This window comes from Sebastes fasciatus, chromosome 18 (assembly GCF_043250625.1).
Source record: "Sebastes fasciatus isolate fSebFas1 chromosome 18, fSebFas1.pri, whole genome shotgun sequence".
Taxonomy (NCBI): domain Eukaryota; kingdom Metazoa; phylum Chordata; class Actinopteri; order Perciformes; family Sebastidae; genus Sebastes; species Sebastes fasciatus.
The window spans coordinates 24,437,086-24,461,832 of record NC_133812.1 but is presented as its reverse complement, the minus strand read 5'-3'; the positions used below and the strand labels follow the sequence as shown (position 1 = coordinate 24,461,832).

Below are 24,747 nucleotides of genomic sequence, written 5' to 3'. Positions count from 1 at the left end.
CTGTTTCTGATTTATTATTCATTGAGGTAAGATTAAGGGTCAACTAGAATTTATGGCAAGTGATTTTTCCATGTGACTGGCTAATAAAAATAAACCTTCGCTGTGTGGAAGACAGACTACATCAGAGGGAAGGTGAATGGCGTACTTCATGTCATTTCGGTGCTATCTGACGAACACCAAGCCGGATATCATTCATCATTGTGTCCCTTTTGTGAAATGAGCCCAAACGTGAAACACTGGAGGGGAAAATGGTCTGACTTCCATCACCCTGACATCCACTCTCTCTCTCGATGGGATGTTAGCGGTTGATTTGTCTCCCCCGGGCTCTTCCGTTGTCCCGTCTCTGGCCCTGGAGTGTACAGTGAAAGCTCGATCTCTTAATGGGGCTTTGCTGTTTGCCTCCGCCCACACAGCCCTACTGTACCACGCACAACTTTGTGTTTCCTTCCTGAAAAGGTTTACCATGAAAGCCGGGGTCGCTGCCCCCTCTCTGCATTATCGCTCCGAGGAACTTCCTAACTGTAGGAGGATGTGTGAGTGGAAGTCTTCTTTCTGCTCATCTCCTGCATCCAGGGTTCACTGTGCTCGACGAAGGTGGGTGGTGGGCGTGCTAGAGATGGCAAGAGAACTGAAATGGAACTCCCAGATCTTGCCGCCTACATGCCGTTCCCTCATAAAGGCACCAGTTCTTTTTAGTCTGGCTATCTGCCTTCTCCATGTCAGCATGATTGTCAAGCTTTGTGTGATCTGCTGTGACTCATTCATCATTCTGGAGAGCACTGATGTTGCTCTGCTTTCTTTGCAGATAGAGCCGACGCCGAACAGTTTTTCCGTGGCTGTAGATAAATGTATGCAGCGCTCCTCGGAGAGGCTGATGACTTCACTTACTTCCCCGAGACGCATCTTTTGAGAAGTAGTGATGTTTTCGCATCAAAGTGTTTTGTGGAAAGGTGAACTCATCCACCGGTATAAATATAGCAGACACAGGATATTTCTCTCTTTATCAAAAGCAGCGCTCTGCAGCTGCAGAGACGCGGTTCGCAAAGGTTTCGCAAAACCTATTATAGGCCCTATCTGCTAAAACGAGCCGAAGTGAGTCGGAGAAGTAGGAATAACATTCATAAACACATTTAAGTGCATTTTCATCCCCATTTGTATGTGCATCTTCAGTTTATGCATAAAAACATATAAGTGGAATGTCAGAAACCAATCATGACATACATGAAGCATGTTATTTGTCACTCACGCCTCCGCTACATTGAAGAGATGAAACATTCCTCAAATAAATACATTATTGGCTCTCCATTGTTTGAGCTTTGACTCTTTTAATTGAGTCTTCTTGTCACACCCTCTTTTTCTGCAATGGTTTAATGGCACCCAACTGGAGAATTAGCTCTATTTTGATGCACTCAACTAATAGTTGCATAACAGAAGTGTATGGAAATGTGCAGCAATATGCATTTTCCTTTGCAGCTTTGTCTGGAAATTTGCGCCGCGTTAGAATGGAAACCGGATTATTATCATTTGTACTGACACAAATGTCCAAAAACCAGCTTTGGAACATAATGTTACTCAACAGTATTTCGTGTGGTTCATCCCATACAGTATGTATACGTAAGGATGGTAAATAAAAATGTTGAATGATGTTGAATAAAGACCATTTCTCATAAACCCTAGAGACCATCGGTAGTTAAATGTCACAGCAGATGCTGGACAAAATGCACGTGTCAAAGGCATCTTTCACAGCAGAGCCTGCGGTGCTGCTGGGTATGAAATGGTTTACCAGCTCTGCATGAAGTACAAATGTATTAATTATGTTCTATTACACGCTTTCCTGTATTTCTGATTGTGTTTATAATTTAGTTTGTCTCCGAGCAGCGCCAGGACGGATGATGACGACGATCTGTCCTCTCCTGCGTAGTGAATGCGTCTTGGCTCCTGATGATAGTTGACGCTGTGCTATCTCCTAGTCAACAGCCACTTACACAGTCCATGTCCTCCGATTGAAATGTCAGAGCTGGACAGAGAGAAGCAGACGTTGTTAATTAAAATTTAATCATTTCATTTTATTGTCTCCTATCACTCAGACAGGAGGCGACTTACAATACGTTATAAAAGGCCACTCAGAGCACCATGTTGTTGTTCCACCTTTCAGTACCTCCCTCCCTCCTCTTGATGGCTCGGATATGATACCTGATATCTGCTGCAGTGCACTAATGCATACGCTTTCTATTTTATCGATCAAGGCCATTTTCTGCCTTGCCTAAATATATTTACCATCTACGTGCACGTACAGGATAGGAAAGATCACTTGACAAGATTTCACAGAGAGGAATTGCGATTTTTTTGTCGTACTTGCACTGATGGTCAGCAGTGATTCTGCAGTCTCTGATAACGTCTACCCTTTAAAAAGCTGACCGATTCTGCTCTGTGTAGTTATGTGCAATCATATATTAGATTTGGCATTTGGTATTACATTACAGCCGAGCATTTTCCGAGGCATATGATACGTTTTTAGATTGATTCCCTACCTTCCAAGCAGCAGCAGCAGGTTTCCCTTCACGCCAGTGCAGTATGGAAATAACCATCCATCACAAAGAGCACAACATCAAACTATTTTCACAGTTTTATTTTTGTGAAAGTGACATGGTTGAATTTACGGTTCAGTTTCATCTGGTGTTCACTTTTTAAAACATTGATTTGAAGGTCTTGCATTTCAGATCCCTGCGTTTTCAAATATCACTGCAGACGGCGGCACTCGGCTAACCTCGTCTGAGCACACAAAAGCCTCAGTCTTCATATTCATGCTTGACTGCACAGACATTCTTGACATTGTACAAATTCTGCTTCTCTGCTTTTACACCGTGTTTGGAATTAAACCCAAACAGTGATGTGAGCTTATCTATTTCTATTATTCAGCTGTATTTTTTATATATTTCATTGAAGGTCTCTTAGAGATGTGAGGTGAAGATACAGCGTGAGGTGGAAGTGCAACAACATTTTCACTCCGGGTTGTAACTCAAGTCAAATCTGAACACAGACATATTTTTTAGATTCAGTGTGACTTACACTTTACGAGGATATCCCTATCTCCAATGTCATTAGCGAATAAACAACAATAAATCTTCTTAGAAATCACAGAAAAAAGAAACTCCTTATCACTTGCCAGAGAATCGTCAAGTTTTTAAGTTTTCTTCATTATCAAACTAATCCAGTGATGGTCGTACATACATCCATGGGTACACTGCAAACAGGAACTGCTAATAGCTAATTCAGCATGCTTATAATTAGGGGTGTAAGTCACAAGTTTCATCACAATACAATATTATATTGATTCTTTGGACAATTATATGATATTTGCTGATATCACAAAGTCTGCCACGATACAATTTCGATTTGATTCAGGGGCCTGCGATCGATATGCGACAATATCGTATGCCCATTTAACACAATCTGTAACATATCAACTCACAAAAAGAAACTAAAATATGATTTCACAATTTTATTGCTGGGCTCTGTAGGTAGGAGATGCGCTTGGATGGAAATGCTGAAACAGACGTGCAATGGGATTTTCAAAATAAAAACGTATCCTAAAGGTATAATATGTAACCGTTGTCGGTTGCTGTTTGTAAACACACGACATTCAAAGTGGGCCTCTCCTCCGCAGCTCAACGAATGAGCGAGGGAGAGAGAGAGAGAGCGGCGATGGTCGAGCGAGCTATGGAGTGAATGAAGAGAGGGAGCGGCGTTGTTGAGAACAAAGCAGTGACTCAGAGAAATAAAACGTTATTGCTGAAGCCATGAAGCGTCCCGAACATAACAAAATAAGAAGAAGAGAAAATACCGGCATAGGGCGGGGTTTCTGTAGATACAAACACCACCACACACTTCTACTGAGTCAGAACTTATGAATGAGAAGGATTATTTTATTTTTTATTCATTGAATAATAGTAGTAATAATAATAATAATAATAAAGTAAAAAATATTAATATTAGTACCCATGTTTGCAGCATGCTCATATAAATCAATAAACACTGCAGTGGCATCAAAAGGTCTCCATTCTCTTCTACTTTCTTCTACTTATCTTTCCTTTTTTACATCTGTGGTGGAGATTTGAATTCTAAAGATGAAAATCTCAAAGTATTTCGCCTCGAGTGAAGCCGCCGGAATGTAAATTAGCACCCTTCAGTTTGGGAGGAAGAGAGGGAGTTATATGAAAGAAGAGTCAAAAAGGAAAGAACTCTTAAATTGGGGAAATCTCTTCATCTGTGTCCATATGCAGATTGGTATATTCAGCCTTATTTTAGTGCCTCTAATGTTCCTTGCTGCCGTTGCCATGGCTGTTGATGTGCTTCATGATGTAGAAAATGTGCTTTTGTTGTACAGTAGCTCTGCCACGTCTCCTGGGCATCCCTCCTCTAATATGGTTCCTTTTTTCTACAGCAGCTGTGCTGCTTGGTGTTAATGGCAGAGATGAAATCCGCTCTTTCCAGTCGTCAGGATCTTAATGATTGGTTGCTATTCTGGTCCTCAACCTGGGCTGTCAAGTTACACATATTGATCTCTCAGTCATGCGTTATCAATCAAAGAGATTAGTGCTCAGTTTTCAGGGCTAGATGGATGAAAACACGGACTTGTGCTCATAACTCTGCAGGATTTCTCCAGTATAAGCCTCCCAGTTGTGTTGAAACTTGGCTGAGTTTTCGAGGGCATTGTTGGCAGACTCGATAGCCGCACTTGACTTTATAAATCAATGTTATTTCATGTGTTCCCAGCTAAAGCTTTCAGCTACCAATCTTGCCATTTATTTTGTTTTGCTTGACTGAAACTGTGTCCTCTTTTCTCTATTTTTCAGCTACTGGAAGGCAGCTTCACGTCCCAGGTCAGCCACGAAGTCGACGGGCTTATCTTCCAGCCGTGCGGGGTAAGCCTCCATCTATGTATGACAATCTTGTCACTTCTCAAAGCCGTCGCCACAGGTTGATTGTCAGTCGAAGCTTTTTCTTCCACCGAGCTCCTAACAAAGAATCGGACAGCTTGTCACTACCACCCGTCGTTTGTCACTCTCTATATCCGTCTTGCCCTCTGTGATTGTAAAGGAAACCACACTCCTACATAAATTCACATAAACACAGGGCTCTCTGTGAAAGGCTGAACAGTAAAACAGACGCATGGCAGTTTGTGTTACGACGGGAACAGCCTTGGTAAGAAAAATACTAATTTACTTGGTTGCTAGAACAGCAGAAAATCACGTTTATCTGTGACCGTTACACTATTCCTCATTTCTTCACCTGTGATGGACACAAAGGCACATATTCCACTGTGTATTATATAAAATATATCCTATCGCTCATAACTTTTTTGCAGGAATATGACAGGTTGTAATCTAGATGTGAGCACAAGTAGTATTGAAGGTATTTTCAGATGTGGAGTATAGCTGCAGGTAGCTATAGTGCCTGCTGCTATTTTTTACAGTTTTTGCATCTCAGTTTTGACATGTTCTTCTTCCAGTATCAACTGTTTATGTTATTTCAATCTGTATCAAAATTCTGTCCTTAAAGGGCCGGTGTGTAACAATTATGTCAGAAATGGAATATAATATTAATACGTATGTTTTCTTTAGAGTATAATCACCTGATAATAAGAATTGTTGTGTTTTCGGTACCTTAGAATGAGCTGTTTATATCTATATACGGAGCGGGTCCTCTTCACGGAGCTGGCCGCCATGTTTCCACAGTAGCCCAGAACGGAAAAACCAAACACTCGCTCTAGATTGGGCCACCTGTCACCGTAGTCACACTTGACACACGGGAGAAGCTTCCGTTGGTTGCCATCTGCAACCTCGCCGCCAGATGCCGCCAAATTCTACACACTGCACCTTTAACTCTATTTTGTGAAGCATCTGCCTGATTTTATTGTTTACTTGCTTTGCGTCTTTAAAATCTCAGGTACAGTAATCTCAAGCTGACATACAGTATGTTTTTAAAGGTAGAGTGTGTATGATTTGGCGACATCTAGTGGTGTGGTTGCAGATTGCAACCAACTGAGTACCCCTCCGCTCACTCCTCCCTTTCCAAGACTGTGGTAACATGAGCCGCCGATTTCAAAGCCATGGTAACGCCGTTCACCTCTCTCAGAGGATATCCTTACCATAAGAATAATACTTTACGGCGGCTGGAAGGACCACGGTTTTACACTCTGCAGCTCATCTTACCGCAGTTTCACAGGCGTGTCGGAGAACTACGGTGGCCTTCTAGAGCCAGTGTTTAGTTTGTCCGTTATGGGCTACTGTGAAGAGGACCCGCTCCCTATGTAGATATGAAGGGCTCATTCTAAGCTAACGAAAACACAACGATTGTTAGTTTCAGGTGATTATACACTAATGAAAACATAGCCATGAATATTATATTCCATTTCTGCTAATTGATACCCCGAAAATGTTACACACTGTTCCTAATTTAACAAATGGGGCCATTAGGAGATCATGTTTTTAATTAAAACTAATAATGATAGTTTATTTTTATAGCACTTATCAGAAGCAAAAAGTGCTTTACAAGGAAAAGAGCAGAAACGCATAAAAAGTCATATACACAACAAGAATACCAAATACCAAAAAAAGGACATTTATCAGCATCGAATTACAATATTAAAGCTGAACATTACAGCACTGTAAATAAAGGTAATTGTGAACATTTTCTAATTATGAAGATTTCCCTTTAAGGAGTTCCATATGGAGGCTGTGTTTCTCTCAGCGTTGCTGTATACAATTCATTGAATTCATTATATAGATTTACATCAGAATTAGAGCAGTAAAAACCTATTTCACCATGCCTCGGATCCATGTAGAGAGATCAAAATGTATGAGGCTCATGAAGCGATTATTCAGGACAACAAGTAAACAGGGACATAACATGTCTCTGGTGGTATAATATAATTGTGTTATAATGAAAATACTTGTCAATGGTATAAACGTTACTGGCCTTGGGGAAATTAAATTGTCGTCTAAAAATGACTCTACCTACCTGTATGTTATATATATATATATTATTAGTAGTGTACTTATAGTATCCCAGAGAAATCCTCAATTTTATTAATGGTAGTTTCATTTTGTCGCCTGTCAATGACAACACATCCACGTTGCCCCTTCTAGTTCCTATTATTTCTGGGGAAGCACCGGATGATACGTCAGAGAGCGAGGAAGGAAACCGGCGGTCCAGCTATGTAGCTATTGGTTACAATAGTTATTTTTGGACACTCGTGATAGAGCACGACTATTCTTTGCTGTTTTCTGCAGCTACCAAGCTAATATGGACAGTAACGTTATAATGTTACAACAACGTTCAACACGCTCATTAAGTTATTTTTTAGTATGATTGTTTTGACGGTTCACAACGCTGGGCTAACCCACACTGAAATTCGCCACATAACGTTAGCGAACGTTACAGTAACATCAGCTGTAGGGCAGTCGACTAATCTAATGGTAAGTTAGCAAATTAATGTTTGGTTACTTGCGGCTATTTCATGAGAATGAAATGACATAACCTTTATACATTACCTCGTCCGAGAACATGATTTGTGCCTGAGTCACGTCAGATAGATTTTCATCGGCGCCAACTCCCATGATCCCACGCTACTTCACGACGTCATCAAACTACTCCTTTTGTTATTGTTTTGATTGAGAGCAGCAGCAGAAATGACATATTGTGTGTTTAATATTAGTATTTGAGAATGCTGGTATCACATCAGCACGTAAGATAATTCTTAGTTGTTTAAAAGCAAAAGAAAACTAATATCATTAACTGTGTGTTTCCCCCTCTTCTTCTGCTTCTTGTTGCTGCTGAGCATTTTCAGTGTTTGCTCTCTATCTCTGTGATTTGTGAAGTAATTAGTGTATAGCTGTGGCCGTTAGGTAGCAACAGTTCTCAGGAGAGCTGGAAATTAAATTTGGAGGAGGGAAGTTTACACAGCTGCATTTTCTCTCCGCCACAACACGAGCAGAGATGATGTGCATCTCTGAGCAGCAGACGACTCTCCGAGGCTGGTTGATTTATACGTCGCTGTCTTGATCAATATGGCAACATAGATGTCTTATTTTTGCAGGTGCTTGCAGTTTCTGCCACTCCGTTTTGTTTCTTGTATAATCTTTCCCCTTTCTGTTTTTCCATACATTTGGTTGTCAAAATTGGATTTTGCTCGTTGATTGATGTGATTGGTGTGTAGAGACAAGAGGGGATGCTAATTAGATTTAGTCCTCTTCCCCACAGTTGATTTCTACTTTATAAAACTGTAGGAGAAATATTGTACAGTAGGGGTGTAAGAAAATATAAATACACACAAGTATCACGATAATATGTTTTGCAATTTCTCCAAATTCTGTATCGATTTTTAATTAACCTGTTAAAAATCCGGCGGACCCGGAGGTTATTGCAGGCTTTTTAAAGTTAGATTGAAAGTACTGGTATGTGAAACTAGAAAACCTGAGGAATCCATTGGTACCAACCATGTCATACTTCCATGTCGCTAAGAAGGCTAAATAACGCTACAAATTAAGCTAAATTTTGGAGAGGAAAAACTGGTATTGCCATTTTCAAAGGGGTCCCCTTGACCTCTGACCTCAAGATATGTGAATGAAAATGGGTTCAATATGGGTACCCACGAGTCTCCCCTTTACAGACATGCCCACTTCATGATAATCACATGCAGTCTGGGGCAAAAACATTATGCACGCAGTATAAATGTGTTATTTTCACCTATTCTAAAAATGGTGCATCTGAATATTCCTGCATACTGGGGTCCCTAAACAGTCTTGGAATTACATAAATTGGGTATCACTGTAAAGCTGAGCCTCTTGTGGATCTAATGAATCCAATTGTATTCATGTGTGATGATGTTAGTCCCCATAGTAGCCATTTCACATAGTGACTTTTTTTACTCAAATGGTGGTGTGTGTTTATACTATGACAGTTTTCCTTAAATTGGATTTAAAAAAATCTCAATATATTGCCTCGCTTACATCATGATACGTATCGTATCGCCTGATTCTTGCCAATACGTAGCCCTAATGTACAGTATGTTTGCTGGAAGATAAATGAATTATGCAAAAATAGGGTACGATCATTGGCTTCTTTTTTTTAGCTGCACATTATACAAGAGATGCTTTTGAGAATATTTTTAGGAGATTGTACTGAATTTCCAAATTATACACAACCCTGACCGGAAAATGTTTTGGGGATTTAGAGCACTGGGGTTGATGCAGCCAAGCATTGATTTATTACCTTCTGTAGCTTCAGTGAATTTGATGGATCATGAGCAACGGGGTCGGAGAAAGGTATTGAAAGCACCGGGTGGCCCTCTGGGCGTGAGGATGAATGTGGCATTTATTGAACCGGCTGAGGGAATTGCTCGTCCTCGTCCCGGTCATGGATTAGGAATACACTTTTAACCACGGTTTGTGATTTGTTTTGGCAGTGGCTTTTTGAAATGATTGCTGTTCAACAAGCAGGAATAGAATCAGCCGGTACAATGTGCAAATGTTCTGTCAATAATAAAACTGATTACATCGACAGGTCGTCTTTCAGACAAGTCCATTCTGTTGGCAGGTGTTTTTTTTTTCCACCGCTCTTTATATAATTCTCGCCTTTGAATTGGATGCAAGTCCTTTCACAGCACTGCAAGGCCGTGTATGACACACAGCTCATTTTAGAAATTACCACCATAGACAGAGATCTTCCATGTGTCCAATTAAAGCTGCTCAGTCTGATTCGTCAATCTGTGATCAAATCACCGTTCATTAAGATGCTTTGCGGCAGTTTCGTGCATCTGACGGAAGGAAATCTCTCCCAAACTCTTGAAGGTCAGCAGCTGGTTCCCGTCTGCACAGTCGCTCAAACAAATGGGCCGGGTCGGAGAAGCTGGCAAATCCAATGTGACTAAATGATGATGCAAATAGTCGGCCATCTGATGTGACATTACAAAAGAAGCTATTATGCAACACTGTCTGGCTTCACTTTTTTTATTACAGCATCTACATTAAACAATTAAACTCCTTGTTTACGAGGGTTTTGTGTTCTATGAATCTGAAAAGTGTTACGCATTTTAGACGAGACAATCAAACCGGATTTCTGTAATAAAACAAGAGTAATTACTTGAACTATATTAGATTCATTCACATGCGTCTAACCACACTCGGCTAATGAGAACAACAGTGTGGCAGCGGCCTGGGTGTCATAACGACAGCTTGTGGAATTAAATACATAAATACTTAAATACAGCAGCAGAGACTCCTTTAAATGGTATTAACCCTCAACAACCACAGGCCTGGTAACGGCTAAAGGTGGATAGGCCATCGGACAGTTTGGGGCCGTCTGTGAGCGTAAATAGTTATTTCATCTCACGCAGGCGCAGAACGTACATGGTAACTGGCCGTCGACTGTCGTCTTTGCGGCGTGTTCAAATGCACCTTGTTGGCCAAGACACTAGTGACGTGAGGCGACGCAACTCGGCTTCATCGCCGCTAGTTCTTGGATGTCGGGTTGGTGTATCTGGGCCTTTAGGTGACAGACTGCACTTGTTGTTTGTAGGTCTACTTTAAAATAGTCTGTGCTGATGTCATAGCCCTCAGCATTATGAAACTCTTTGGAGATAATTGGAAGAGACCAGAGTCATCCTTGGCGAGTCCTCTTCCAACTGTATGTGTTTGCATTTTGAAAATAAATATGGAAAAAGCCTGTCCATGTTGCAGCGTTGCAGATTTCGTCCAAATGCATTCGGCAAGTGCATCCACACAGTCAGTAACAGGAATCCTAGCCTAATGTTGAAGGAGATAGTGGGATGTGATGACCTACACCAAATACAACTTGTGCAGCACGATAGTAAACAGCATTGAAATTCCAGACAAGTATTTTCCAAGAGGTTATTAAATATTTACAGGGAAGAATTAAGGACATTGGCTCGAGGCAGATAAGGGAATGGGGGGCATTGCTGCTATTTGGCATTTTTATCAGTTGAACTTTATCTTCTTTTTTTGCAGAAAAGATATGAAAAGGTAAAGAATACAATTTTGTGATTTTGCAACGTTATCTGTTTTGTCTGCAGCACACACAGAAAGTAAATGAGCCGTGCATAGTCAACGTGTCTGCAAACCATCCACGTTTGATGCCGTTCTGGTCACCTTGCATAAAAAGAATAGTTTGTGTGATTTACTGAATTAATGCACTTTTTAAAATGCATTTACTTTTTTGACCTTTAGCTCATGTCATTGGATTATTGATCGACACCGTGAATCCCCTTGATGTGCCAACCTATGTAAATAAGCCATTATTTGTGAAGGATGCTGCTGTGTAGAGGGAGCGAACATGTTGGGTTGTGGTGGGGGAGCTCTTAATGCCACCCCCTAGAGCGACGACTTGATGTTCTTCATGTGGAAGCACATTCTCCTTTGGGACAGTTCCTTTTGTGTTTCCCTCTTCAGTAAGAAATCATGTTTAATTGCTTTAATTTACCCAAATTCATTAAGTATTAAAGAACAGAGACTCTGGGGGGTCGGTCTGTTGAGTGTGGGTGGAGGTTGTACCAGCGTCTGCTTCAGAAGTACTGTAGTTAAGCTGACTGTGAAGGCTGTGTTAGGCATTAACTTTAACTCTTAGAGACCTACATAGACCCATTTTTGTTTTTTTTAGGGACAGACAGGGGACCCCAGTATGCAGAAATATTCAAATACACCATTTTTAGAATTGGTGAAAATAACACATTTATACAGCATGCATGTTTATTACCCCAAAATAAAGTGGGCATGTCTGTAAAGGGGAGACTCGTGGGTACCCATGGTACCCCATCAACATATCTAGAGGTCAGAGGTCAAGGGACCCCTATGAAAATGGCCATGGCAGTTTTTTCCTCTCCAAAATTTTGCATAACTTGGGAGCGTTATTTCGCCTCCTTCTCCACATGGTTGGTACCAATGGATTCCTTAGGTTTTTTCTAGTTTCATATGATGCCAGTATCTTCACTGAGCCCGCTACAGCCTCTGAGAGACAGTAATATCGACCGGGATGGCACTCCTGCGGCCTTGGAGAGTTAAAACTCTTTTTGTCAAGAAGTCGTTATGAAACATTGCATGGACTAAATAGTTTTAAGCCACGCTAGCAGTGTGGCCTTACGATGACGATGCGGGACAGTTGGCCCACACTGAAAAAAACTCAACAAATATGGGATGGATTGCTATGAGATTTTATATAGACATTCCCGTCCCCCTCAAGATGAATTGTAATCACCTTGGTAATCACTTCACTTTTCATATAGCACCAACACTTTTTACTTAAAATACAGTGACTGAATACTCAACTAATGATATTCCCATCAGCCTCAACTGTACTTTGTGTTTAGTGGTAATTAAGTAGCAAAGCTTTGCATGATAACACGTTTAACTAAGATGGTGAACATGATAAACATTATAGCTGCTAAACTTCAGCATGATGGCAGTTATTGTTAGCATGGTCATGTCAGCATTTAGCCTCATGGAGCTGTTAGCATGGCTGTAGACTCTTAGGGGCCGTTCACATGCAGTGTTTTTTGCACCCTCAGATCCATTGTTTTCAATGTAAAAATGCAGAAATACACACTTAAAATACAATGTCAGATGATACGGTTATCTGGCTATGGTTATGGCCGCATCAACATCGGGTGCAACCTGCCTCCGCGCCCTTGAAAGTTGGCAGTTGGCCCTTTTATTAACGATAAACTTTTTCACATTCATTTCAACAAGTCAGTTTTGGTTTGTGAGGGAGGGGGAAAAACAAACACCCTGTGAAGCCCTGGGAATTTCCCTCTAAATCATAACAGAATATAAAGAGTTTTGCTTCAGCACAATAATTGTTGGGCAATTTCAGCCTCAAGCTAAATATTTTATAAGATTAAAGTTTACAAGCACATTAGTCGTTTACTAAAGGCCCATTCACATCAGTTTACAGCAGCAGAACGAAGAGCTTAAATTCCTTTATCACCAACACCACTACCAACCATTAATGTTTACATGGAGTGGCCAATAACACTGCCTCACACTGCCATTGTTTTCAAGAGTCATTGATTTTTTTTATTTCTGCACCAACCAGGACTACGTTAATCTCTTCTTGTGTGAATGGGATTAGGGATGTCTTTGGGTTTAATCTCAGCAGGGTCTCGCTGCTGTGAACGTCCATTAATATTAGCACAAAGGGTGGCCACTGCGGCAGCCCGCAGTCATTGGGTGTGTTATCTCACCCAACACATGGCGTCCTTGGAATATGTCGTCTTTGTTTAGGGAACATCGGAAAGATCTTGGATGTATAACAGAAACATTGCCACAGATGGCAGAATTATTTATTGGGGGAGCACTCCAGATGGTGATCTCTGTACAAAGACTACAAAGAAGAATCAAAAATCATTTCAGCTTCACTCAAAAAATCCAAGTACAGAAGATGTGATTCGCATCAATGTTGGACCCAGTGAAGCTTTTGAATCAAATTGATAAAGATCATCTGAGACAAATATCATTTGCTATTGTAGATATTATATTGATAGATACTGTTGATAAATTGAGTACTTTATTTATCCGAGCGGGAAATTTTACCATTACAGCAGCTTTGCAAAAAAAGACTATGTGCAAAAAAAATAGGGCTGTCAATTAATCAAATATTTAATCACAATTGTCCATAGTTAATCGTGATTAATCGCAAATTAATCACACATTTTTTATCTTTTTTTTTTTTTTTTTATGCAAATATGTATATTTATTATTGGAAATCAATTAACAACACAAAACAATGACAAATATTGTCCAGAAACCCTCACAGGTACTACATTAAGCATAAAACAATATGCTCAAATCATAACATGGCAAACTGCAGCCCAACAGGCAACAACAGCTGTCAGTGTGTCAGTGTGCTGACGTGACTATGACTGGCCCCAAACTGCATGTGATTATCATAAAGTGGGCATGTCTGTAAAGGGGACACTCGTGGGTACCCATAGAACCCATTTTCATTCACATATCTGGAGGTCAGAGGTCAAGGGACCCCTTTGAAAATGGCCATGCCAGTTTTTCCTCACCAAAATTTAGCGTAGGTTTGCAGCGTTCTTTAACCTCCTTCACTACAAGCTAGTATGACATGGTTGGAACCAATGGATTCCTTAGGTTTTTTCTAGTTTCATATGATGCCAGTTAATACAATAATAAATATATACATACATTTGCATAAAGCAAGCATTATTGCCCACCCCCATGTTGATAAGAGTATTAAATACTTGACAAATCTCCCTTAAAAGTACATTTTGAACAGATAAAAATAACGTGTGATTAATTTGCTATTAATCACGATTACCTATGGACAGTCATGCGATTAATCGGGATTAAATATTTTAAACGATTGACAGCCCTAGAAGCAATTCAGTGACGAATGGATGTACGTTTATGAGGCCCTATAAGACTTAAAAATAACTTGTGACATGGCTGGGAAGGGGAGGAGAGCCTCGGGTGGTAAATTAAAGACATAAAACTTACGTAATGTGTTTGTGTGTGTGTTGCATTTGTGGGGGATGGGAGGTCGGGATGAGAGGAATATGTGTTACGTGTGAGATGAATTATTATGATATGAATATGTCGTGTATATGAATATATTCATTTTTCATATTAGCCTGACACCGTTCTAGGATATACAGTATAATATATTATAAAAAGCGACTGTAAGCAAAACCTCATGGTGGCAATGAATTAAAAAAAATATATATATACAGTCATATATATGGTGCAGTTATTGCTCCGATAATTTAAAGAAGATGATGTATGAGTCCAGGGTGAGAGTGTTTTTTATTAGTCTTCAGTCCATGTGAGGCTTCTCCTTATGTGTTTCATGAATCAGTATCTTGGCTCTGCTATTCCTCACTGTATTTAGAGTTATCTATCTATTATTATTATGTATCTCTTTGACTTTCCCCCCTTCCCTCTAGTCTTCAGCCTTGTTTATTACAAGACAGATCTTTAATGTCGCTGCACCATTTTTTTGCACATTCACACCAAAACCCCGGCAAAAAAACATTAATATTTCGCATACAGATTCAATGTTACTCTGAAGAAACGGGCCAACGGGTGTGTCTGGGCTGTAACAGAGGGAGCTTTTCTCTCTGGGGAACAGATTTATTGGACTTGTCCAGCCGTTTGTCTGTAATCTGCATCACCCTTAAACAATAAGTCTGCCTCGGAGCAAAAAAGCTGTTATTGAAATGAGACTTTGAGAAAACACTAATCAAAGAACTTATCTTGAAGCATAACCTCAAGCTGCTTTTTTCTTTGGTAGAACTACACTTTAAACATATATTAAGCTTCTGTTTATTGTGAATGCCTTCTGCTGTCATTTGTTATATTCACTACATCTGTGATTACGATGGTATGTGTATAATTATAGACAATCAGCCTTTTGACACTCAAGTGTTCATTGCCTGGGTTTATTGTCATGTCATTGCCAGATAATTCATTCAAAGCTAAAACCGCTCTTCAAATGTTTGTGTGTAATAGCTGTGATTTATTTCTTACTCATTTCCCACAAATGTCAAAATAGTAGTGAGAGGGTGGTACAATATTCATATCAAGGCAATCTTATCTTAGAAACTCCAAAGCAAATTGTATTCATGGCAACTTTCAGTTAAAGTACGGTATATTTAGCAAGTGTTAGAAAATCAGGATCAAAGATTATACATTATATGGAAGCAGTTCATCATAGATACAGTGATATATCTAGTTCTTTAATTTGTTTAGCGATGTTAGCATCATGGCAGTGTCAGTTAGGGGTGTAAATCAGCAGTTTCATCACAATACGATTTCTGCGGTCCCTGCGATCGATATGAGACGATATAATACTGTATGCCCATTTAACACAATCCGTTACATTTAAATCAACTCACAAAAATCATCTAAATCATGACACTTTTATTACTGGGCACTTCCAGAAATTTCAATGAAAAGCAATCTATTATTTTTATTAAAAAGAATAAAAATAGACCTCCTGTTGTTGGAGGTCTGGTTGCTGGTCAAAGCTGGTGAGCGGCTTGTCACTAAAATGAGAATAGCTGGTCCACCTTAAAGGTCAGTCCACCTTAAGTGAGCCTGAGCTGAAGTTGTTGCTAACTTCGGGGCTAACCCCCTTCACTTTAATCAGCAGGTAGCAAGCAAGACACATCAACTTGGCTTGTGTCTTGAGGAGTTGTAGCATTTATTCACCGACAAACTGCAACTTACACACACTGCACTGCTACATTCACAGCTATAACATTACTGATACTCACCGTCACAAACACGCTCTCTCTTTCTTGCTGCTTGCTAACGCCGCTTGCTAACCTCGCTAACGCCACTTGCACTGTTTGGATGTTTAGGATTGAGGTGCGCTTCGTTGGAAATAGGGAAACAGACGTACCATGGGAATTTCAAAATAAAAGGCGCATCTTAAAGGTGATGATATGTATCGGTATGTTCACTTTGCATCGATGATATTGGATCATTGATCATTGAATCGATAAATCGATCCAGATCGGTCCACCTCTTTGGTCCAGACCATAAATATCTCGACAGCTATTAGATTTTGTAATCATTATTACTATGTTAGCATTTCTTTTCTGAGCTTCTGAGCAGTGATCTCAAAGAAACCCCACCTCTGAACTGTGCTTACAGTACGAGCTCTCCTTCACTCAGTGAGTCTGGAGGCTCAGTACCAGGAGCTGACAGCATAATGAGTTTTAATAATCCAGGTGCCAAATACAAACAGATTGGGGCCACAAACTCAAAGAAAACCGCAGTGCACAAAGCCATTTTCTTAGTAAATCTGGCCCTATATGGGGGTAGAAAAATAACCATTTGACTATTAGTTTTCTACTTGGAGTATGTACTGTAATAGAACAGTGGTTCCACATTATGGTATTCTGGTTCAGTGTTTTCCTCCTCATACTGAGGCGAAGTGAAAATGATACGGTCTTATTTCTTCCTGTGGAAATATGGATTGGACTAGATCAAATACAACCTGGCTGTTTGTGGACTTTGGAAGGGCAACAAATCTCTGATCTACAGCTGCTTGTCACATTGTCTGTTTGCTGTTATCTCCCTGGACTCTAATAGTTGATCTCCCTTCCCCCGGGTTATTTATTTCCCCATATTGACATCAAGGAAGGGCGGCTTGGTCCTACCAATCACGAACTTACCGGGTCTAAATGATGTCGATTGAAGTTTCATCACAATAGCATCCCCAAAGCTGCTGTCTGATAACCTGTCAAGCACCTGTTAAGAGTGATATACGGTTGTTTTTATGAAACGCTGCCTGCCTTTTCACTCGTGAGCTCCGGGTTTCTAGAGGAGCTTTAATGTTCACTTCATGCTTGGACAAGCACTACTGGTGTGTTTCCTGTGTTGTGGTGTTCTTGCCAATTCGGGCTATTTTGAGAATGTAGTTGCTTGTGGAAGTTATAAAGTCTTAGGTGGCAGTTTCGTGGACTACTTTGAGTTTTTATCTTTGTCACCAAAAAAAGGTTTAGTTGAAGCAGAAACTGCAAGGTCAGCCGAGCGGCGCTTCCACAGCCGTACTGCTGATGATGCCTGCAGTCACGTCATGCTGGTATTTTTGAAAGCTGGCACAATTTAAAAAAAAGTTAGTTATATTCAGAATTCATAAACAAGAGATAAGAAGATCAAGTCCAGGAAACAGAAGTAAGGAGCATCAAGTATAAGTTACTGAGAGAGTTGCAGGTTAGAAATAGTAAATGGAGAACAGAATAGAGAGGAGTGACCGGCCGTCAGTAAATCCCCTCTGTTGTTTCTGATTAAACACATCGCTGTTTTTTTGAAAATCTAATTTTCAATGGTTAAGCTGAACGACAACAAAATCCCATTCAACCCCATATTATGGGGCTGCTATACAAGTTTAAGTAGTGGTTTATCACAACCGTATCACAAAAAAACTATTATCTGCATGGCCTGAACCTAGATAACCTGACCTTGTTAGAGGGTTTGTTACTCAGAACCATCTGAGAAACCATCATTGGAAACTGTTTGGAAAAGGGGAGGCACTTTCAAAAAATGCTTGGCAGGTGATTGGATGAGCTATCTGTCAATCAAACTTTTGCTGAAGCCAGTCGGGAGAGGAGCGGAAACATCTCTTCCATCGAGAAAAACCTTCAGTGCCGTTCTTCTTTTGCTCTTCTTTCGATGAAGAAATACTCTCCAGTTCTGATATAATGCATCAGGCTATTGTCTTCAGGAGCCGCCATTGTTGTTTAGAACGAACAGTCGCCTCTCCTTGTCGCCTCACACACACCTAAGCCACTCCCATAGCTGCCAGTTGCTCCTCCCCGGACGCTGATTGGTCCGTGGCTTTCCGGACACAAGCGCATTACTTGGACCCTGACAAGAAGGATTTTCGTGTGATATGTTATCCCGCAATTCTCACGTAATCTTGTGACATCGCGAGTATCCAGCTTCCATGCAAGGTAAGAAAATAGCGGATAAATGCAGCAACCCCTTAAAGAGTTTGGAATTTAAAGAGTAACTTAAGGCCCTCGGTCGGTTGCACCTCTGACCACATCCAGCATCACTTATGGTCAGAAGCCTCTGGTTTTACTGGTTTCCACCATGGCGGTTGGTGGCGGTAACATGCAAAGAAATACAACAAATGCAGTGAAGATGTTTCGCTAGCTCGGAAACACTGATGTAAACGATGCAGAATGCAACATATTCTTAAAATAGGCTTTGCAAATGTTTTATGAGATGCAATCAACGCACTTTTTAGACCTCAAGGATACACACAGTGTGTTTTTGGTGAGGAACACTGAATGTTTTTAACACAGCAACTTAGAAAACTCCTTTAAATAACTGAAAAGAGAGGAGCTGGTCTATGTCACTTTTTCTTTATTCAGTTGTATTTACATAGTTGCACACTATAATGTATTAAATATACAGTATAGTGTGCACACAAGTGTGTGTATATATATTCATGAGTAACAACGTCTACAAAGGTGCAACCATGTGTGGGGTGGCTGTTGAGTTTTCCATTACCAGAAAGATGTTCTTGCATATTTCCAAAGACAGTTCCAAGTAAATGATTTGTTATACATGAATTACAGTAAATAGTTTTGGCATTTATGCTCTTCTAAATGAAGAAGCCACACTTTTGCTTTCACACCATGCATCATCTCCCTCTGTTTTTCCCTCCCCTGTGTCGCAGCCTCTGAATTTTGAAATAGCAGGCAATTTCTATGCAATGGAACATCATTACATGAAAATGATTTTGATAGATGGGGAGAGGTGTTCCTGAATGCAAGGGGGGCCGGGGTTTGAAGGTCTGTTTTGCACTTCAATAATGAAGCTCCTGTTTTGTATGTGCAGTCACTTATTGACAAGTCTAACAAAAGTAATGAAAGCACGAGTTCACCTGGCATTAGTTTTTCATTTAGGAATGAATATGAAGGTAGCCTATTTATTTAATCTGCGGTCTGATTGGGTTTTCATGAGGTTGTTGCTATGGTTCTGCTGGCTTGGATGAAGCAGATTTCACTGTGGTTGAAAATGTAGCACACGCATTTTAGCAAGCCTCAACAGATCCTCGGGGCAGTGGGTTTTCCGGGGCTGACTATTCATTCTCTAATACAGGTTCACATGCACTGTTATTGTTTTACCACTGTGAAGACACACACAAAACTTTCTGCCTATAGATTTTAGCTCTTCAGAAGTTAGTACTGTATTTCTTTCTCCTTTATTAGCTCAATTATGAAGTAACGTGATCAACGACTGTGGAGGACTTAATCTCCAGACGCATGTATATAGTTCATTTCCCATTAGAGCGACATAAGACGAATAAGTCAATTCACAAGAGGTTATTTTGATGCCTGTGCAGCGTGGCATAACTAACTGCATTGAAGAATGTTCCTTTCCACTCCCACGTTTCCAGAAGAAAAGATGTACTCTGTTGAGGTTCTTCAAAAGAGACATGCACTCTTTTCCTGCTCTCTAAAGCTAACTGCGATGAATAGCCTTTTTGGAGTATGCTGGTTTCAAAGGCTCATGAAGGCCGCCTCCCACAATGAGAGCTCCGCTGTGGACAAAGCAGAAGGACACCCCACACTCGCGTTCCTTTCACTTTACACCTAAAACGACAAAAATCAACCTGCCTTTGATTCATCTGATGTATAAAAGCATAATTTCCAGACTATGCCATCATTACAGGATTTTATCTTCATAATGATGCCCACGCAGTACATTATATTAGTCTGACTCTAATCACTTTTATTCATCCATTTTTGTAGTCAAATTTTTTTTCATTAAAAGGAATAAAAAAAAAAAAAGGTCTTTGGGGAAATATCAGAAATGGTCATTGTTAAAAGAAAATTGTAGAAGTAAATCATGAACCTCCAAACTGAAAGTCAAATATGCAACATACCAGAGGGCTACCTCCGGGTCTGAGAAGTGAAGCAAATGCAGAAGTACCTTAAACCTGCATTCTTTCTAACAGCCAGCAGGGGGCGACTCCTCTGGTTGCAAAAAGAAGTCTGATTGTATAGAAGTCTATGAAAAAATGAGCCTACTTCTCACTTGATTTATTACCTCAGTAAACATTGTAAACATGAGTTTATGGTCTCAATCTCTAGTTTCAAGTCTTCTTCAATACAGCATGATGTTCATTTAGTAAATTATGGTCCCATTTAGAGTCAAATAGACCATAAAGCAGGGGATGCTTTAGGACGTGGCTACCTTGTGATTGACAGGTCGCTACCACGGCGTTGTCCGGTATGAGAGTTTTCCGTGTTTTCGTCGAACAACTTTAACCCTTTCACAGTGTGTTTTCACTTCATGAAAGTTAATTATCACCTTTTTGGTCACCTGAAAATGTCTTAATCAACTTTCGGTTGTACTTAGCTCCACCCTCTCGTGTCACTTCTGGTATCAAGAAACATACATGGCGATGGCCAAAAACATGATGGTGAACTCAAGGCTTCAAAATGGCAGTCCACAAACCAATGGATGAGGTTGCGGTGACTGCGTCCGCTTCTTATATACAGTCCATGCTACATACCCATCCACAATTCCCACCAATACACCTACAAAGCCTCATTATGCTTCAAACAAAGTGCTTATTGGATCATCTAACAGCATCTGAAGCCCCATTTCCGACATCAGAAATTGGCAGGGGCTTTGCTAGATAATTTTTTTAACTTTCCTAAAGCAACAAACCGTTGCTAACATCCACATTATGCAACGATTGGCCCGGTGTAGAGGAGTGAATGTAAGGAAGAGTTTGAATTTTGTCTCAAGCTCTCTTTTATCAGTGTTCATATTGTACTTCCGTCACTTCTTGTGTGTTCAACATCTTTCAAGGAGAGAGTGTCCAAATGTGTGCACCATTATCCCCCATTTGTATGCATCATTATGTCGAGACTACAAAGACGTGCAAAAGACTGAGTTGTTGAAGAGATATCAGGGCAGCAGTGTGATGCAGCCTGGAGGGAGGCTATAATGGGGGGGGTTTTTTCGCTCCACCTTCGAAACCCATCTTCATTTGGAGCAGGTATAAATACTTGTACAACCTACTTGGTTTCAAGCATACGAAACCCCATTGATTTCTGCTCACTGAACTTTGACATCAGAAGTAAAATGCGGACTGCAGAATCATGCAGCATGAGTGTAATTTCTAGGGCTACTAGGCTTGACCCTGAATTGATTGAAAACCATTAGAAAGCTACAAGATTTTCATGCTATTCAGCAAGTCCACCAGCTTGCAAAACTCAGACGGCAGTGTATTTTTGGAGGAGTAGTGGTACATTTCTTTCTTCCCATGATGAACTAAAGTTGTTCTTGAAAGTCTTAACCTCTCAAAACCTTACTTCAGTAAAAGTATGTAAGTATGATCAACAAAATTTAGGCCTCCTTAAATTATGAAAAGTAAAAGTACTGGGGAATTTTCTCAACCCATAAAGGAACATTTTATACTTTAGTTTATCAGAAAAGAATCACCAAATTTGGAGATGCATGGATTTCATGGGACATGAAGTGTGTGAATCGTAATCTCTTAAGTAACTAAAGCTGTCAGATACATGTAGTGCCGTTAAAAAGTACGATATTTACGATATTTGTACCTTAAATTTGTACTTTAGTACAGTACTTGAGTAAATGTATTAAGTTACATTCCACCACTGATCATACGTGGGTGGAGCTAGGTAACCCTTATTTGGTCGTGTGCTGTGACAACGCAGGTTCTCCTGAGGAATCCTGTCTGTTTTCCACACATTTCCCTGGAGTAGACTTCTGTTACCGGGCAACCTGACAGTGACAGAGTCTGGTCATCTGTTCCCGCCTCCACCCGTCATGCCTTTACATTTCTCATGTTCCACTGCACTTGTTTCATGCTCTCCTTTAAATGTCAGCCACGCATAAATAATCAAAGTGACAGAGGGGGGGGAAGCTTGTTGTTCGCTAATGTGTGTTCACATGTTGAAACACGGTAGTGATGTGAATAATGTAATCATGTTGAATCATAATGTGACAGCCTGTAAACGTACTTACACGTCTATTCTTGTGCTCCCACCGTTTCTACTTTTAATCATTTTCTTTTCAAACCTGGAGTATTTGAACAAATTCTTTAATAAGCTCTCTTTTTGTTTTCATTTCATGACGTTGTTGATACCAAGAGACTAATTATTAACCTAAGATCAATTCAGTTCTACGTTCTTGCTGCTCCAGATACCAACAGTGTGTCATAATAGAGCCTAATTTGTTTCAGGGTTTTCAGCTCATTAAGTGTGAGTGTTGCTTAAAAACTCACAAATTGCTCAGCCATTAAGTCTGCGGCGTTGTCGGTTGACTTCTACTCACACTTATTCCTTGAAAGCAGCTTTAAAAAATGTGTTTATCCCCAACAGATCTTCTATTTTAATATGATTTTTTTCCACCTGCAGAGATACAAGGCCGGGAGGTGTGACGACATCCTCAAGTGGAAGCCGCCCAATCTCAACTCTGTGGACTTTCGCCTCAAGATCACCAAAGTCGGAGGAGAAGGGTAAGCCGCTGTTGCCAGGGAAACGCTCTGCCTGATGAGTCTAATAGCACCTATCATTTTGTGACACCCTGGAGTACTTCACACACACACTTGTACAGTTGCCATGTGTGTCGGTGTCAAAGTCGATGCTATAATCTTTTCTTTACAATCCCATCTTTTTATTGCATTTCCTTTTTGCCTCAGGGTTCAATTCCTGTTACAGTAACGTTGCTGCAGCCGCGCAAACGTTCATTCCTTTCACCACCATCATCATCGCCTACGTACGCTATTGTCTCCATTCCCAGAAATGTCTTATTTGCTGTATGTGCAAAGAAATAACACTACAGCCATTCCCTTTTTCCTCTCATTTTATGTTTATCATCCTCTGCGGTATAAATTATTCAGATCCTCTGGTGCTCATCCTACTGTAGCCCTCGTCCTGGTAAACATTAGAGCTCGGCTGAAAAACAATCCTATAACTAGAAAAAGACAATTCCTGTAATGACCTCGATTCCCGGGGGTCATTACGGCCGTTGGAATACGGCCATATGAAATAGAAAGTAGTCGTAACATTGGCAGTTGTGTAAAAATCTGATGCTGTAGATCATTTATGAGAAGAAAACCAATTTTTATCCAGCGTTGAAATAATCCAACAATCTTTTTTAGCCATGCTAGTGGCGTGGCTCTAGGAAAGGCACTGTGCGTCTGTCACTTTGGTCCACACTGAAATATCTCACATTGAGATCCGATCGCTCAGACCACATTCAGAGGTGTCTTGGGCCACATTGAAGGGCCACCTACTCAATTTGACGTACCGCTGGGATCCACGGGGTCTCACTGCGCTCCTCATGTGAATAGACAGGCAGACGCGAGCCTTGCGGCGTGGAAACGGCGTGCTGTGCTCTACTGTATTCTGTCGGATCAACTGTATTTTCTTTATAGGCTATTGCAACATATTAAAAATCAAACTAGGCACCGGAAGTGCATTATTAGCATGCTGTCGGTGATGTGTCAGTGTTTTTGTTCCGGCGCCCTGCACAGTGCTGACACCTACCCGCCCGCTCTCATCCATGGCTAGGCGGTGTTGGTGGCGTGGAGGTTCCTGGGGAGCGCTGGTAGACAATAACCTTATATTTAAGGTATTTTATATCTCTCTCCCTCGGCCAACTGCACACTTTGCTAATGATATCGTTAACGTCGCTCATTAACGCCGCTCATTAACATTGCTAGCGTCGCTAACGCTGTTGCCATAAGCACTACTCTTTAACCCCGCTAGCACTGCTTGTTAACGCCGCTAGCCACTGTTTGGATGTTTAGGAATGAGGTACGCTTGGACGGAAATGGTGAATCATGCGTGCCATGGGAATTTCAAAATAAAGGCGTATTTTAAAGATGATATTTATCCACGTTTTCACTTTGCATCGATGATATTGGCTCGTTGATCATTGAGTCGATACATACAGCTGACATTCCTGTAATCTTACGTTGCATCGTCTGCTGTATCAGCCGTGTGTTTACTACGTTTATTTGCATATACAGCAGGGGAAGTGAGATCGGATCACAAATGGTCACTGGAGATGTGGAGACGCATTCTAATGCCAGGTGTGAACAGAGCTGTCCACTTGTGATCGGATCACCCCCAAGGCGCATGTTAATGCCAGGTCTGAACAGGGCCTTAAATGAACACGGTGCATGTAAGCATTGTAA

The 24,747-nt window shown here is 40.7% G+C and overlaps 1 protein-coding gene across 3 annotated transcripts in view; it reads left to right on the top strand.

Moving 5' to 3' along the window:
• The window catches only part of rngtt (RNA guanylyltransferase and 5'-phosphatase), a 114,059-nt gene that overhangs the window by 71,205 nt on the left and 18,107 nt on the right, over nucleotides 1-24,747 (top strand). For all 3 annotated transcript variants that reach the window (XM_074615775.1, XM_074615773.1, XM_074615776.1), the window contains 2 exons: nucleotides 4,857-4,925; nucleotides 22,961-23,061. In XM_074615775.1, the coding sequence (XP_074471876.1) occupies nucleotides 4,857-4,925; nucleotides 22,961-23,061 (170 nt within the window). The remainder of the gene's footprint in view (nucleotides 1-4,856; nucleotides 4,926-22,960; nucleotides 23,062-24,747) is intronic.